At 35.9% G+C, this 16,599-nt stretch overlaps 1 protein-coding gene across 2 annotated transcripts in view; it reads right to left on the bottom strand.

Moving 5' to 3' along the window:
• Window positions 1-16,599, bottom strand: part of LOC121739430 (vacuolar protein sorting-associated protein 13B) — a 65,299-nt gene that overhangs the window by 44,424 nt on the left and 4,276 nt on the right. The window contains exons 7-26 of one of the 2 annotated variants that reach the window (XM_042131910.1): window positions 15,565-15,758; window positions 13,642-13,805; window positions 12,976-13,158; window positions 12,390-12,527; window positions 11,463-11,638; window positions 10,214-10,344; window positions 9,475-9,688; window positions 8,349-8,581; window positions 6,087-6,218; window positions 5,645-5,764; window positions 5,470-5,527; window positions 4,682-4,833; window positions 4,398-4,471; window positions 4,040-4,162; window positions 2,697-2,896; window positions 2,323-2,426; window positions 1,974-2,212; window positions 1,341-1,414; window positions 1,065-1,086; window positions 538-642 (exon numbers count right to left, since the gene is read on the bottom strand). In XM_042131910.1, the coding sequence (XP_041987844.1) occupies window positions 538-642; window positions 1,065-1,086; window positions 1,341-1,414; window positions 1,974-2,212; window positions 2,323-2,426; window positions 2,697-2,896; window positions 4,040-4,162; window positions 4,398-4,471; window positions 4,682-4,833; window positions 5,470-5,527; window positions 5,645-5,764; window positions 6,087-6,218; window positions 8,349-8,581; window positions 9,475-9,688; window positions 10,214-10,344; window positions 11,463-11,638; window positions 12,390-12,527; window positions 12,976-13,158; window positions 13,642-13,805; window positions 15,565-15,758 (2,836 nt within the window). The remainder of the gene's footprint in view (window positions 1-537; window positions 643-1,064; window positions 1,087-1,340; window positions 1,415-1,973; window positions 2,213-2,322; window positions 2,427-2,696; window positions 2,897-4,039; window positions 4,163-4,397; window positions 4,472-4,681; window positions 4,834-5,469; window positions 5,528-5,644; window positions 5,765-6,086; window positions 6,219-8,348; window positions 8,582-9,474; window positions 9,689-10,213; window positions 10,345-11,462; window positions 11,639-12,389; window positions 12,528-12,975; window positions 13,159-13,641; window positions 13,806-15,564; window positions 15,759-16,599) is intronic. The other variant, XM_042131911.1, reaches the window with a different exon arrangement.

Here is a 16,599-nt window from a genome sequence, read left to right as displayed (position 1 = left end):
ATAATAATAATATCTATGGACGCTTCACACCACGTCAGTCTGGCCCCGTGCTAAGTACCAGAAGGACTTGTGTTACAGGTCCCAGACAACGTCGGCGGGATTTCAACCCGCAACCCCCGGCTTGCGCTACCAACTCGCCACCAACTGAGCCACAGAGGTCATCAAATATAGAGATTATTCATTACTTATTCGTTTTTACAGAGCAGGGAACGGAGGGGAAGAAAAGAGCGCGATATCAATTTTGTCAACCTACTTGTTCGTAATGTAGTAATCATCAGTTAATAGCATAAATAATGTACGGTTTTTAAGAGATAATACCTAGACATATCTCTTTTTCCTCCCTACAATCCCCATTGCCATGAAACGGACATATACGAGGAAATTGATTCATAGGCGACAGCCCCACACCGTCGGATCATGTCAATTCACTGTTAATTATCGTGATCTAACGGCTGGGTTTGACAAAAACTACATAGGTCCCCAATCTGTCTATGAGTCAACTTCTCTGTTATTGATGATCATTTGAACTAAAAGTACCTGTTCTTGATCAAGCCGAATTATGATAGGCGGTGTGTCCGCGTGTAAGTTGACACCTAGAGATACAACGGCAGCCGTTGACACCGATGCTGGATCTTCATCTATCTAAGTACAGATAAATGAAGACATAAATGGATAAAGCAGGTAAGTAACAGTTGAAAATTTGCCATTTTTTCATATATATATATATATATATATATATATATATATATATATATATATATATATATATATATATATATATATATATATATATATATATATATATATATATCCTATGTTAAAAATTAATGTTAGTTATCTGTTTCATCGACTTACGTCATCAAATGTAACATTAGATAAAATTATAATCATATGATTCTTATATCCTCTATCTAGAAACAGCCAGGAGTCTTAAGATATCTACAATATTTTATCTATCACAATGACACTAATATAATTATGTAATGATATAAATCTTCGATCACATATTTCGATTCGATTCACATATTAGTGGTAAAGTAAATTATTATGTAAGTTAAACATACCTTAGAACTTGATTTCTTTCGCCTGAAAGTAACAAGACAATGATATTATTAAGGATTATAACATAATTAAATAGATATTATGGAAGTAGCTCAAATTTAAAATTTTACTAAAACGCTACTTATTGCACGTTTTCGAAGTGAAATGTCGTCGTCACATTGCATATTCGGCTTTCACATACAATCAAAATTTAACACAATATGTCATAGTGCATTTTGATCTTTGAGGAAACACTTATTATTATTATTATCGTTATTCGCCTATATACTATAGCATACCTTGTCGGTTCACGAATGATTTCTTTCAAGGATGACGTTTTGGCGCTTTGATCACTTGTTAAAATTTTTGTGTTCTGAAAGAAGGGTTTTCTAATTATAAAATTTTATGAACGATAATAATTAAACTAATTGTAACTTTAATTACTGTGTGATGTGAATGTGTTTTTTCAAGGTAAGTATATTTTAATAAGCAATTAGTGGATATTCTACATAATGATATAATAATTATTATTAATGAAGTTATATTTACATGGTTCTAACCTTAAGGAAAGTCATAAAACTTCATATTAAATATAAAAATTTAGAGAAATGTTGTGACAAGCTTGGTAATTTAGTTAATTGGTGTATTTGAAAAGATACCAATTAATATGATTATGTGATCGAAGATTTATGATTTATGAATAAAATAAGCGTAATGTAGAGTTTTGAAACCATTAAGTTCCTGCTAATACAGACTGCAACAACAATTTTAAGTTTCTTTTAAAATTATGCACGCGCACCTTTGCGGACGTGGACGCATGTTTAGCGTATGTATACGCACGTTACGTTTATATATTTTGAAGTTGTAACAACTACGATGACGACGATAAATAATGACGATGTTGAAATCATATTATGTATTAGTTCACTCACATCCTTGTCTGTTTTCTTATTATCCTTTTCTTGTTTCGTAGGTAACGATTTTGTAACAACTGACAATGTTACGGTCGTAGTGACTTGTTCTAACACAATCTTTGGTATGACCATAGATACAGATTTGGACATAGTTTGCATATTTCTACTGTTGTCATAAATATCATCGCAAATTTGAAGTTCGTATGTATAGCATGTCATTTCTTCAAATCTTATCCTCCATGGAAACGAATCTTCAACTGAAAAGTTAGACTAAGATAACAACACGTCTGTTTTAAAAATAGTTCTAGTTTCATCGTAAACCGTTAACCACAATGAAAATATAATTTTAAGAATAAATCATTCTTACTAGGCTGCTCTGGATCATTTGCTATATAGGTTGGCCCATCGTGTTTTATACATTGCCATAAAAAGTTGTTTTGATAATTCGAATGTAGATTAAAACTGTTTAGGCTGAAAGAAACATGTATTTTAGTAACAAATTACGTTTATACAAACCTCATAATAAAATATTGTAAGGTCTAAACCAAAAGAAAGCTTAGACTTTAAGTCGCAATCGAAGATTATGACATTGGGTTCGAAAAGTAAAATGTATGGGTATTCTGAAAAAATCGCTATGTCACTGAAGTCGAATCTCGAACATTTTTATTTTCCAATTTTATCGTCTTATTCAGCGATGTCAATTTAGCTTAACTCTCATTCCCCCAGCTATAAGCTACTTACTTGAAAACTATCGCTTTATTACTGTCCAAAGCGTGTTGTTCAATCGCGTCCTTGACTGTCACACTATTGACAGCTGAGGCGGGTGTATCAGAGATATAGAACCATATGGGACCAGTCTCAACTGCTAGCAGCAAGCGATTGAGACGAGAATGAAGTTTGAGTAAATCGTCCGCATTCCATAGAAAATCGGTTTGCTTTTGCTGAAAAGAAATCAGTGATAAGAGATAGTATTTTAGACACATTTGATTTCATCTAGCATTATATCTAATTTTATTAGCGTTTCAACTTAATTAGCCTTAGATCTTTGGCCAAAGCAAGATCAACATCTCATAGGTTTGCAAATATGTCAGGGTGTTCTCTAATTTTGGTGGAAATCCGATCCCGAAAGACCGGTATTTGGAGGTGTCCAGTGTTATACAAATCCGGAACACTATGAAAGGGTCATAGCAACTGATAGAAATATGCATGTGGTTTTCGTAAGAAGTTAGGCGCTTCTATTCGACTAGCCGCTAGAGTGACATATGCCAAGATGACGCGCACATCATCAACCTAGGAAGGACATTAAAGCCTTTCCCCTGCGAGATCAAATTATAAAAAATCTGCCAAGTGCGAGTCAAACTCGCCCACGAAGGGTTCCGTACCGTTATAGAGCGAAAGAAGGAAAAAAATGTGTATTCTGTATGGGAGCCCCCTTTAAATATATATTTTATTTTATTATTAATTATTAAATCACAGATACAATTAAGGACTTTGTAAAAGGTTTTTTTACAAAGCCCTCAATTAAAAATGCCTAGCTGTGATTGCCATTATTGGTTACGAACAAAAAAGCCCAAAAAATAACGTTTTTTGTATGGGAGCACCTCATAAATATTAATTTTATTTTGTTTTTAGTATTTGTTGTTATAACGGCAACAGAAATACACAATCTGTGAAAATTTCAGAAGTCTAGCTATAGGTTATTGAGATACAGCCTGGAGAAAGATAGACAGACATACGGACAGACATCGAAGTCTCAGTAATAGATACCCGTTTTTACCCGGGTACGGAACCCTAAAAAGCCCTGTGAGTTTTGAAAGAATATTAAGGTATATGAAGACATGAGTGGATGAACCACGTAACTAACAATTTGAAAACTGTTGTTTTTTTTTTGCATAAATGGAGGCATTAGGACTGGGAAAATATTTGAATAAAAAAATGTGGATTCTATGTACAGCTAGATATATTACTTAGACGATGAGTTTGTTCAAATTATAAGGGAAAAATGAATAATTGTTTTTATGATGTAAAATGTTAGTAACCGGTTTCATTCGCTCATGTCTTTATATATCATACAAGATACGTACAGTTGTCTGCTGTGTTTTAGTCTCTTTTTTCTCGCTTGGTTCACTACCAGATTCAACGCTACGAGCTCTGTGTATGAATTCCGCGCCTGAGCCCGGCCGACTGCCGCCACGACCGCTTGAAGACTGTAAATAAAATATCTTAAGGTCCTTGGGCGTTTTCAGAGTCATGCACTCTTTTACGAGTTATGTCATATAATATACGTATTGACAAAACAAAGCGCTTCTTTCCCAGTGAACAAGGAACACATACACAACCTAAAGTTATATGAGTTATCTCTTTTTTTCAAATAAATACTTAATTGGAAAAAATTTATCCTTTTTCTGAGGAAACAAAATTGTGGTAATTTTTTTAACTTACAGGCGGTGTAGTCCTCTTTCTCGCTAAATATTGTGAGCCCGATATATTCTTTTGATTTGTCACTTGATATGGCTCTGAAAAATCGAATTAAAAGTTGCTATCAATAGTTCGATAGCACCTATTAAAATTTATGAATGAAAGAAAGAAATCAAATAGGGTAAAAAATGAAAACTAACTAGCATAATTTTCCAAATTATGATAGGCACACCAATTATTTACTGATAAACATTTTTACTAATGTTTATTAAGTATACTCATTTTTATTTTTAATTAATAATACATACCAGAACCCGCTTTAAGTTTCGGTCGGTAAGACAACCAGGCTAATATGAGGGGATCCACACTGAAGGCCATCGGATCCAACCATACTCCCAAATACTCCAGGCAATTATCATCAGGCTCGTTACACCATTGACAGGCTATTCGTAGGAACGGCCTGCAAGTAAAGGAAAATTACAACGTCTTATCTAAAGTCCTATGGAAGAACTTAACGTACTATGGACCATGTAGCAGACCAAACATTGCACAAGCCTGCATCACGCTATTAAAGTTTCTGAGATCGGCAAGAGTGCAAGACATATACATCAGCCCCCGCTGTCCATCATGTGAGCGATGCGACGACGCAGCGAGCCGTGTTAACAACTTGGTTATTTGTATGTTAAACAACGCAATGGTAGCGCCGTGTGGACTGGCTCTAAGGTGATCAGTCTGCATGATTGTCCTAACCAAACTTGGAAATAACATGTTTACAACGCGGGAATCGAACCCACGACCTCCGAGTCAAGAGCCACGCCAGTGGTTTAGACCACTGGACCACAGATGCGTTATACTATAATATGAGATGATATTTTCATACCACCTCCTTCGCTCGAAAGATCTTCTTTTGCTGTTTCTCTTTCATCTGTGTATGAGCGCGATAGAAATATATACGTGGGCGAAAAAAAATTAGCATCGGGTGAAGGTGATCAGTAAAATTTAGTCATGATGCAAGTTTCTTACGACCTTTCTTGGAGTTTTTAGATAATATTGTTATGATGAGGCTTTTTAAATGTTAATCGTTAAAAAAACTTACGACATTGATTGCACTTCTGGCGCTGAGAATAACCACGTCTGGTTTGTTGAAGATAAATCTGTCAAACAAATAATAATCGAATTACTTTTGTCACTAATAAGTGTAATAGTAAAAAATCTAAGGAGCAAAAAATGTATTTAAGTACAGTAGTAAGTTTAACCAATCGATTACTTACTTTGATTGTAGAAAGTCGTAGCTCTGGCTGAATGCATGTTTATAATGTGTGTGTTCGTGTTACTCGTCAGAAAGCCTCGAAGAGACAAATCTTCTAGAGTCACATCCACCGCAATATAATCTGCAATTATTTTATGTTGTCGTTCCATAACATTAACGAATCAAAGTTTTAGCACATTTCCGGCTAAGAGACTAAGCTTTAACAACCACCAGTGCCATATGTTATAGCAAATACTTGGTCACTATGTCGCGCCTTCTCTTTCATAAAATACAAACAATGAAAGGAAACTATATTATAATAACGACCCAGATCGAATGTAATTGAGCCTTGAAAAATAAAGTAATATAATAAAATATATATAAAAGTAAAATAAAATAATAAATTATTCGTAAAAAAGCGTCCATTTCATTACAGTTATTGATACATTTTCTGATTCTCTTACCTTCATCATTAAGCACATCTTTGGGCAATGTACTGTATCTTAGGTAATTCGATACTGAGTCTCTCAACAAAGACATTGGAACTTCAATCGCAGTTAGCAGTCTTGGCGCCGAACCACATACGTTAACTTCACCTGATAAGTAAACAAATATACTTACTATAAAAAATATTATTTTGAAACAAAAAATTAAAACCGACCTCCAAGGTAAAAACAATAATAACATCCATATTATATGAACTAAAAAGTATTAAATAATTTTTCCTATCTAATAGTGCCTTTTTCCGAATTCGGCTAAAAATCAACTATTTCTGTACTCAATCTTCATCATTTTAAACAATACTTAAATTTGTATTATCGAAGCAACTTACTTTTCAGAAGTAATGTCAAATGTGTGCCTTACGCTCTGGAGTTAAGGTTGAATTTGTTATGTTCAATTTTTGTGACATTGGTGACTCTGTCGTGGTAATGATGATGATGATGATGAATATAATTTGCATAGTAGCATATGCTTTCAGTTCTTAAAACAGCGCCTAAACCCCCAAACTTGTGTCTATAAGGAATCCGGAGTTTTCTTAGTATCTTCGGAACCATAGTATACCTCGGTGCAAAATCTTGGGTTTGGTAGCATATGCTTAGGATGCTTCTCATGAAACCAAAATCACCATATGTTTCCATATAAATTTCGAGGAGTTTCTACGATTACTCATGGTTCCCATCATCAGGTTACCACTTTTGTGAAAATGGGACCAAATTGGAGTGAAACCTCATACAACAAAACAAAAATTTCGAAAATCGGTTCACAAACGGCGGAGTAATCGTTGAACAATGAACATACACAAAAAAATATATATATCCACAGCCGAACATATAACCTCCTCTCTTTTGGAAGTCGGTTAAAAACTAAAAAACCATATCACTGATAGACACACATACAAAAACGTTAATAATATACCCAAATATCATAGACTAGATATTATCAACTTTGTAGAAGTTGCAGGGAATATCTATAGTTTGTGCGTTTTATGATGATATGGGTGACACATAATATTTGACAATAGTAGGGTAGTAGTAGTAGTTACCTAAAAAAAATAATCGATAATTTAAAAATATCGAATCACTTCGTAAAGGAATCGCAATCGAAATTATCGATTTCGTACTGACGTTTCAGAGTGGCGCCGGCGATTTATAATGGCCGCCCTTTTTATCGATTTAATTTCGATTCAACAGTGTCAATCGCTATTGGCATAAGTTCCGTTTCATGCATCTGACATTTTCCAAATATTTTCGTAACAATAATTTTTGCTCCTGTTTTCACAGTTAATATTTATAATTTTATATTAATAAGTGACCATTTAGCAACTTTTCATTTTTATTCGTTTACAATTATAGGAAACATTTGTTTTTGTAGATGGAATATAATTTATTACATATTGATTTTTTTGTTTTCTTGTTAAAAAAAACCCGTAGCAAGGAATATGAGAACTGTCACCCATATCATCTTAAAACGCACAAATTAAAGGAGTTTGTTTTTAACGATGAGCCTGTACATTCTTCTAAAAACTTTTCTAAGTCTCTTCACAGGACTCAAAGTGTCTCAATAGAAAAAGAATGTCATCAAAAACAAAACTGCCACACTCAGTGACACTTAATGAAGACTTTACATACACTCCATACATTTTCTGTCTAACACTTCATTAAATTAAATTTAACTAATAACTAAATCTCTCTGAAAGTGGCCGTTTGTGATTCAAGGGTTAAGAAGCAACAGACAGACCTCTTATATCATTTCTAATGCTAAGTACTCACATACGGTTTTGCTCGATCGAGCAATAACGTCAAACAAAACCCGCAGCTCGGGATTTCGTTCGCACATTCAGCATTACTCGATAGTTTTATTCTAAATCGATATGTTTAATTCCATCGAGCCGGCTCGATGCGAGCCTTCGAACTGTGAGTTTTACGGTCCACACAGTAATTATTACTCGATTTGGAGTAAAAACCGCATGTGAGTATTTAGCATAAGTCTCTTCACAGGACTCAAAGTATCTCAATAGCGAAAAAAAGTCATCAAAAGCAAAACTGCCACACTTAATGAAGACTTTACATATTATACTCCATACATTTCTGTCTAACACTTCATTAAAATAAATTTAACTAATCATTAAATCTCTCCGAAAGTGGCCGTTTTTGATTTAAGGGTAAAGAAGCAATAGACAGAATTATATAATTTCTAATATTAGCAAAAATCACAAGATATCTTACGTATCCTCATTGTATAACTTCCAGTAACAACTTCGGGATTGGTAAAGTAATTCTTGCACATGAGGCTATGGCCAGCTACTCTGAAGTCAGCTCTGGCACAGGGTCGGATGCTATCGTCGCATATTGTGGCTATGCCAACTTGTAATGACGTCACGTTGGCGGTTATGTTCAACATGGCGGCCCTCCATAGGGGGCCCGATTCCGCTGGCATCTGACACGCGGCTGAACATACTCTGAAAATTGATTGGTTGTAAAATATAATCTAGTATTTAAATGTTCAAATGGCAGTAAAAATGCTTAATAATATAAGAACACTATTTTATAGTTTTTGAGATCAGTTTATTTGGATCACTATTGCAAAAGCACCCGGCCGAAAAAACATGCTATATCATTATAACAAAGTTGTCTATGGCTTGCACTATAGGCGTCAATAATGAGCTTTTAAAAACGAATTATGCCTCTATAGTTTCGTTAAACGTGAAGAGGAGCCAGTAATATAATGCCCCTTTACAAGTTTGTATATTGGTCCCTTATGGGCCTGGTACCATCGAAGAAATTGATTTATAGGCAGTTGACGGACTAACGTCATCAGCGGGGCTAAAATGGTCACTTTTAGCAATTCCTCTCATTGAGAGGAATTGCTAAAAGTGACCATTTTAATTAATTGTATTAAATTAATTGTAATTCAGTAAATGAATTGTCAAAACTGTCGAAGTGACGAATGTCAAATTAGTACGAATTACTATAGTTTGTGCGTTCTAAGATATGGGTGGCAGTTCTCATATTCCTTGCTACGGGTTTTTTTACAAGAAAACAAAAAAATCAAAATGTAATAAATTATATTCCATCTACAAAAACAAATGTTTTCTATAATTGTAAATGAATAAAAATGAAAACTTGCTAAATGCTAACTTATTAATATAAAATTATATTATTAACTGTGAAATAGGAGTATAAAATTATTGTTATAATATACATTTGAAAAATGTCAGATGCATGAAACGGAACTTATGTCAATAGAGATTGTTCTAATGAACTTTGAATTTTTGACATAACGCGACCAAATTACATAGGTTCTCCGTCTGCCTATGAATCACCTTTAACAGTACAAACTCATAAAACTTACCTATGTGGATATAAAGGTGATGACATCAGAATCGAAGCTTTCGGAAACTCCACATCCAAAGCCACAGGAGCCCTAGACGCTCGTTCCGTCAGAGAATGGTCCCACGGATACACTCTCATACTAAGACCGTTTATGTCTATGTCTATACGTCGTAATGGCAGGTTGTCTGATAGTGCGTCGCATTCTTCCACTGTCAGCGTTCGCATTGGCGGATCTTGAGTACAAAAAAGGGTTTCTATTAAAAAATATAATATTTCGGCTGCGGCGCGGGCGTGAGCGAGATGTTAGGGTGATGTCCCACAAAAATAACGCGACACAATGTGGCGATTCAAACTTTTTCGGTACACCAGAAAATAATAGTCTTCATCGCAAGAGCGGTGCAATTAAATTCTAAGTCTCATCTTATTGTTTAGTAAATAAAGTTTAATTTTAATTCGCTTTCTTAAAAATGCAACGTCGGATGTCGCTTCGCATCAAATAACAGTCAAAGCTTTCTAACTCAGTAAGTGTTTAAACACACTAGGCCGAAATTCCGCATGATTACGTCCGCAATGTCAAACGCATACAATATACGGATTACGGACGGAACGCGACGGAATAGTGTGCTGTGTGTCATCGGTAATTTAAAATACATTGCGGGCGTAACCATGCGGAAATTCCGCTATATTCAGTTTACTTAAAATTTAAAAACAATTTTTAAAATAAAATTACTGTCAAATGCAATTCAACACAATGTTACCTGGCAACACCACCGGCGGTACTTCTTGTAGAGCTTTCCAGAAAACCATGGCGCGATGTATCAAACCAGTTGACATTTGTATCAGCATTGGTTTCATGATTATCTTCAAATAGTTGTTCTCGACCCAGTCACTAAAATTTAATGATTTTTTACTCGATGTCAAGCCCTAGGGCCTAGACGATCAATTTTATTGTGCAATATCATATTTTGTGCAGCATAATAATTGACCGTCTAGGGTTGATATTGAAAGGCGGGCGGGCGCTTTCAATCTTATTGTCAAATAAATTGTTCAATAATACTGTTATTAAACTGATATTGCACAATAAAATTGATCGTCTAGGGGCGCACTAAGACTTTTATTTCAAGAAATAATCTTTTTAAACTGATCGCACATTTGAAATGCGGCGCGTACGGTGCGGACGTATGTGCGAGGTTTTACATCATTTCACACAACCAATTCTAAAATGCGGCGCGCCGCGAGTTCGGCGCGTGCTTGCTGATAAATGTGCGATCACCTTTTTAGATGTTCCCTCTTACTAATAAAGATAAACTATTCAAGGTCCGGTATCAATATCTGAAATGTGACTTTTCCAATGTCCCAACAAACCCAACCATACATATCAAAGTTATTTAGAAAAAAGGATTCTCTTTCTCTTCACACAAAGTTATAAAACGGCTTTTTCACTTCACTTTACCTTCTTTGATTACTAACAGTTTTCTAATAATAATAAGCAAGGTCGATTTACTTATGTTACGCTATATTAGTATATTGCTTGCACCGAAACATATTCATCCTTTCTCGATATCTTTTCATTCAACATACCTATCATAACAATCTTCTAATATATAAAATTCTCGTATCACGGGGTGCGTGGTTGAACTTCTCTGAGACGGCTCGACCGATTTTCGTGAATCTTAGCGAGCATATCGACTAGGGTTGAGAATCGGACAAGATCTACTTTTTGTATTGATAAGTGCATATTTTGTTAAATAAATAATAGTAAATTGTTACAACTTGAGACTGACGGCGACTATTGTTTGTGCGACGGGATAGCGATGGACGTTGCCATGGTGACATACTTATTTAGTCACTTCAATAAAATAATATGGGCGAAAATCGAAATACTTTATACGGCAAAACAACGTTTGCCGGAACAGCTAGTAATAAATAAGCAAAGTACTATTCAACCAAATAACGTTGGTCTGTGAATTGCTTAGGAATCATTTCAATTTCCTCGATGGTACATACCTGTATTCATAATCTTTTGGTGGATTGTCATATGGATTGATCTGGTTATTAGACGGCTCTCTATCGTGACTGTACTCCAGAAACAAGATGGGCGCCATCCTTGCCCAAAACTCCGCATTTTCGTCCATTTTCGGTTCGTTCTCCTCCTCTGACTGTGTGGATATCGATTCAATGGTCTGGAAAAGACACAGTCAATATAATCCCACCAAAAACATGAATTATAAAAGGAGCCAAGCTAAATATTGCATAGCTATTCAATACTTCTGTCGTAAAAAGTTTTCAGACCACATTCAAGCCAAGCCTTCAACTTATTTTGTAATTTAAATCAACATTTAGTAAACGTATCAATAGATTTCTTTATTTTATAATTATTATAGTGGCTTGGCAAAGAGCACAAGAGAAACAAATATAAAACTGCATATTTGGAGGAGTTCATATTTACACAGATGGCAAGCGTAAAGTGTTTTAGTATGTAACGAGTTAACGATGCATGTGGCCGATGGTACCTAATATATTCAATTAGTCCCTGATTATTTGTCTAGTGCTTGGCAATGATGCCAAGCCACTATAATAATTATAAAATAAAGAAATCTATTGATACTTTTACTGAATGTTGATTTAAATTACAAAATAAGTTGAAGGCTTGGCATTGGCTTGAGAATTAAAACTCCCTATCTCCAAAACTACGGAACCGATTTTGATGAAACTTTCACCATTCCCTAAGTTCAACATACACGAAAATTGGGCAGTTCTGGAAATATTACATACATACGCGTCGAATTGACACCCTTCTTTTTTTAAGTCGGTTAAAAAAGGATGAATATGCTGTAAATTGATTTTTATGACGCATCGCGTCGCGACTCTGCGATAGTGTTAGTTGAGACTTGAGACTATGTATGGAGGTGAGACTCTATCATTGTTAAATACCTGATCATCAGTCATCTGCTCGTTCTCGTCAGCCACGACTCCGGTCTCCACTTGGTCATTCGCCTCCTCCTCCCGCCAGTCCCACGTGCTGTCGTCAGACTGCATCTTGCTCAGGTATATTGTGGACTCGTCGCGGTTCTGTCAAGTAAGTGGTAAGGTCAGTGAAATCAATGGATTACGAAGTCGTAGCGTTAATTCTGAAACTTAGGAGACTTTACATAATATAAGTACTTAATATACTCAACAAATACGTAGCTGCCAATTGTTCTTGCTAAGCATTGGCTATGCGTTAAGACTTGTTTTTTAAATAGATACTTAAAACAGAAGGATTGTTCTACATTGTCTTTTACTCTACTCTGCTTGTATGCCCATTAGCTAAAGTAATCGCTTGCCTTTAAAAAAAAAAGTATACAAAATCAAGAAAATATGAAGATGTCCTATTTATTACAATTTCTAAAAAGGAATTGAATGGATGATTATAATATTGTGTTTCGGACAAATTGGGTTTATCTGACGCCTTTTAGGGTTCCTTATTTATGAGTAAATGACCTATATTATAAGTAACAGTATACAAAATATAACTTACAGTATTATAATTGGAATGTCCGCACACGCATTTTCCGTACGACGACAGTGTGAGATAGCGAGTGCCGATCTTGACGCGTAGAGTCGAGGGGAAACACGTGTACGTCTTCACCACAGCATCAGAAGCCAACAGCTCGAGAATTCCTCTCGCTCGTTTCCTACTTGTGCCCTCATTTTCCATCACCTGAAAGAATAGAACTGTTATACGTTTGTCCTTGTTTAATAGGTTTTTCATATTAAAATATGACTTCCTTATCCAGTACTCCATAATGTTCACATAGTAACCCCTTACTAATACATTTTTTAAACCACGCAACATAAACATTGTATAGCTAAAGTATATACTATATAATGTTTTGCCCTTTTACAATACAACAATCGCTTGAAAACCAAGTATTCAAACACTGTATATATTTTGAGTCAATATTTTTTCAAAGAAATACATAGTTTCACGTTTAATGAAACGTCGTTTTATTTAATACACTATAGATACGTCTGTCTTGATCACGAGCGATATCTGCTCGAAGTAGGCGGTGAAGGCGACGGGCACGGGCGCGGGGGTGGCGGGCGCGTCATCGAAGGGCGCGTCGCACGCCGGCACCCACGACCACGCTCACTCCGACCGACTAGCTCTATCTCTATCTGTGTATACGTCTTTCTCGCTCACCTTGAGCACAAGCGATATCTGCTCGAAGTAGGCGGTGAAGGCGACGGGCACGGGCGCGGGGGTGGCGGGCGCGTCGTCGACGGGCGCGTCCCACGCCGGCACCCACGACCACGCCCACTCCGACCATGACTCCGCCGGCGGCTCGGAGGTGCTTGTTGATGCATCTGTTGACAATAATTAATTAAAACACCGGCCAAGTGCGAATCGGACTCGCCCACGAAGGGTTCCGCAGCATCAATAAGGTTTATTTGTATGAAATTAAAAGGTTTCGATTTATTTTTATATTTCAGTTGATTTAATGAAAGTTAAATTAAGGTTTACTATTTATGACAAAAAAAAAACTACTAGCTAGATCTCGTTCAAACCAATTTTCGTTGGTAGTTTTTATAGTAATGTGTACACTGTACATCATAATATTTTTTTAGAACTTTAACGTTGTTAGTGGTGGCCGAAAAGGAAGACTTCGATAGCGCGATGCAGGAATATTAGGCGAATTGTGGGTACTGCCACATCACTCCTCCCCGAAGACCTGTGGTATTCTTTGATGCGCTTGTGTTGTCAGGTGTGGGCCGAAGCTACGCGTGCAATGACCAGGAGAGGGACCCCGTGCTCTGCTTGTTGACCGGTCGTTGTAGCCTATGGCTGCCCCGTTTAAGCATGACACGGGTTCGACCGGCGCGGACGCCCAACGCGGCTTATGGTCTAGGCGACCCGGTTATGCTTGATGTCTTGTGGGGCGGGGAGTGTTGATGATGATTGATCTCCGGAAGAATGCGTGTTCTTGTCGGTGGTCATCAATTTAACGTTGTTAGTGGCGGCCGAAAAGGAAGATCTTCCGACCGAGAGAGATAGCATGCTCGGTCAGGCCGAAGCCCACTGACGTTATTTCAGACGTTGTATATATCTTGCCGTTCTCCGAAACTTCGATAGCGCGATGCAGGAATATTAGGCGAATTGTGGGTACCGCCAAAGAACTATCTTGCCCCTACTTTAGAAGTTAGAACTTTGGAAGAGTTTCTCTCGCAAACTATTCAGGTTAGAAAAAAATGATATTAGAAACCTCAATATGATTTTTGAAGACCTATCCACAAATACCCCACACGCATAGGTTAGATATATATATATTTTTTTGTTTCAGTTGTACCTATGGGGGACCCCTTAAATTTTTAATAATTTTTCCATTTTTGTATCAAAATCTTAATGCGGTTCATAGACTACATCTACTTACCAAGTTTCAATAGCTTTATATTTGGCGAGTTATAGTTTATAGGATGTCGTGCGATCGATCTTCCGAATCAGAGTCGAATAGGGATGAGGACAAGGTCAAAGATTAGCGAATTTTGATAACGAAATAAAGATATCACGGTGAAAAATAAGTGTTCCCAAAATTATAGCTCGATAGCATTTTTATTTTTTTTGTTATGCGCCTTCAAAGTTACATAATCAAGTCGATTTTTTTTTTCAATTAAATTTCTTAATATTTGTATACCAATCGACAACTTATGCAATTAAAAGCAACTTTTGTTATGAAACCACTTTCATAAACGCAATATTTGATATACCTATCGAACAAAGTTGTCTCCCGATGCGTACAAACTACGAAAGAGTGACGTCAGTCTTTCGTAGCACTTTGTATGGAGCGTTTCAGGCAGGTCTATTTTATGAGATTTTTGAATTGTCATAACTTGGTGAATTTTTAAGCTATCAGAGTCATTCTTTCAGCGATGTTTCTATTTTTTAAGGGTCTTTCAATTACCAATAAGAAAAAAAAATAGTCATCTAGCCTATTGTTGAATTGTGATTTAGGGCCCTGGGATCGTGTTTGCACTGAACTTTATTGCTTAGAATTATACATATTAGAGTTTTTATTACATTAGATTTAGAGCAATATGTTAAGCCTTCATTTTAGAACGTTCTACTTACTTGTAGGAGCCGCTTGCGTCGTATTCTGCCTAACAGGCAACTGTGCTGGTGTTTCAGGGGGTCTTTCTCTCAGTAACCTCAGTAATAGCACCAGCTGCTCATTTGTCACCCCCCAAGCCAGTTTACTTGACCTCAGCTGTATACAGAGACTGGTCGCTCTGCGTTTGCTAGCTGACACTAGTTTTGTTAGTACTCTGAAAAAAATATGCTTATAAAGAAAATACCTATAGGCTATAGGTCACAATCCACATACACACAAACCTCAATCCACATTAGAAATTCGTTTCTTCCTAACAGATTAATAATAAAAATCCATAACCCTTTGAATCTATCAGTATTTCTATTCTTTCGACTTTCTACCGAAATAATGAATCACGAGTCATGAGTTCATGACTAATGCTAAGCCTGCAAATCTCAAAAGATTCCGAAGTTATATGCGTGTCATATAATCCGCGCGCGACCAGAATGGGATCGGAATGACAGTTTTGTTGACGCGCGCTGACATTTCGCCCGTCGGGTCGACAAACAAAACGACGTTTTTATTCGCGGACATTGTTTTTAATATTTTTGTGATAATAATAGGTAATATGTGATATAATTATAGTAATTAAAATTTAATAAAATAATACCTGAATCACAGCCAGTGGTAAAATATTACCAAGAATTTTTTTTTAATGAAAATATTGGGTTTGTTCAAAAAGAAAAAAATAGTAACTGAAAGAGTTGTAGCTGCCACACGAAAAACACAATAATATCTTTTATGTACAGAATCGGTCGATTACATATTCTATTATTATTATGGTGTATAAACCTATAGATTCATGTCAGAATTGTTTTCTTCATTTACTTACACACACATTAGCAAACAAAACTGTCACTTTGATCCCTTTCTGATCACGCGCGGATTATAACTCATAAGCATTATTAGTTACGTATAATAGTTGTGTTATTTGTTAGTAATAATTTATAACAATGCCGAAACGAATTTAAAACTTTAACGGTACATAATTTGTTTACTTATTTTATAGAATCAAA

Source organism: Aricia agestis, chromosome Z (assembly GCF_905147365.1).
Source record: "Aricia agestis chromosome Z, ilAriAges1.1, whole genome shotgun sequence".
NCBI classification, from domain to species: domain Eukaryota; kingdom Metazoa; phylum Arthropoda; class Insecta; order Lepidoptera; family Lycaenidae; genus Aricia; species Aricia agestis.
This window is presented reverse-complemented; position numbering and strand designations above follow the sequence as displayed.